This window comes from Telopea speciosissima, chromosome 8 (assembly GCF_018873765.1).
Source record: "Telopea speciosissima isolate NSW1024214 ecotype Mountain lineage chromosome 8, Tspe_v1, whole genome shotgun sequence".
In the NCBI taxonomy this organism is placed as follows: Eukaryota; Viridiplantae; Streptophyta; class Magnoliopsida; order Proteales; family Proteaceae; genus Telopea; species Telopea speciosissima.
Window position 1 is genome coordinate 3,318,626 of NC_057923.1, and position 966 is coordinate 3,319,591.

Consider the following 966-nt stretch of genomic DNA (forward strand, 5'->3'; position numbering starts at 1 on the left):
TCAACCGCCGCAGACGACGGAAGAGACGGCGAGTGGGTAAGGGAAAGAGTTGGCGTACTTGAAGGAGAGGATGGCGCCGTTTGGGAGGGGCTTTCCGTCGTTGACGAGGCAGTCGTCATGGTGGAGCCGTTTGAACAGCTTTGGATTGATGAGGCGAGCGGAGCTGAACCAGCCGCAACTGACGTGAATGTCCGAGATTTCACAACCCGTGGAGCACGCGTTAACTATCTCCACCGTATACGTTGGGATCCCATTCGGCAGTGGAGACGTCGGTCCCTGGTTCACCACTATGTCTGATCTCGAACACTTCTCTCCCCACGCACGGTTCGTCTCCGCCGCTCCCGCTCCCGCTGTGGTCATCAAATTAATGGATGATTAATTATTTTTCAGAAAATTAATCAAGATACCTTCTATTCCTGAATTATTATTATTTTTGATTGAATTCTATTCCTGAATTTAAGGGTGTTAAAATTGAAACCGGACCAACTGAACTAACTAAGGCATTATTTGGTATGATTTATATTTTAATTTTATGAAGTAATTTCTTATTTCAGAAATTTTGGTTTGATTTTTGGATCATATTTCAGTGAAATAGAAATTTTAAAATAGTTGAGGAGTGAAAATTACTTTCACTTTGTTTTTTAATAAGCACATAATTAATTTGATAGGCAAAACAGTAATTTTATGTTAAGAATATAAAAAAAACCATTATTTTTCTTCTCTTGATGCTCTCACCACATGCCTTCACAACACCACCACCAACACCTACCCAGCTGACCGGCCCTGTCTCCCCCCACCCCTCCAAAAAAAATATAGAAAATCTATTATCAAAAATGAACTAGCAAATGGATTTTTTATTCTTGAAATATTTCAGATTGATGCAACCACAACAATTTCAATTGCTTGACCAAAAATCTATTTGTTAACTAGTTTATGAAATCAATCCATAATTGAAATAAAAATCAT

At 39.1% G+C, this 966-nt stretch overlaps 1 protein-coding gene across 1 annotated transcript; it reads right to left on the reverse strand.

The window, feature by feature from the left end:
- LOC122671137 (protein TAPETUM DETERMINANT 1-like) lies at positions 1-402 on the reverse strand. The gene has a single exon (XM_043868234.1). The coding sequence runs from the start codon at positions 358-360 to the stop codon at positions 1-3; it is 360 nt and encodes a 119-aa protein (XP_043724169.1). The 5' UTR covers positions 361-402.
- Between the last annotated feature and the right edge of the window lie 564 nt (positions 403-966).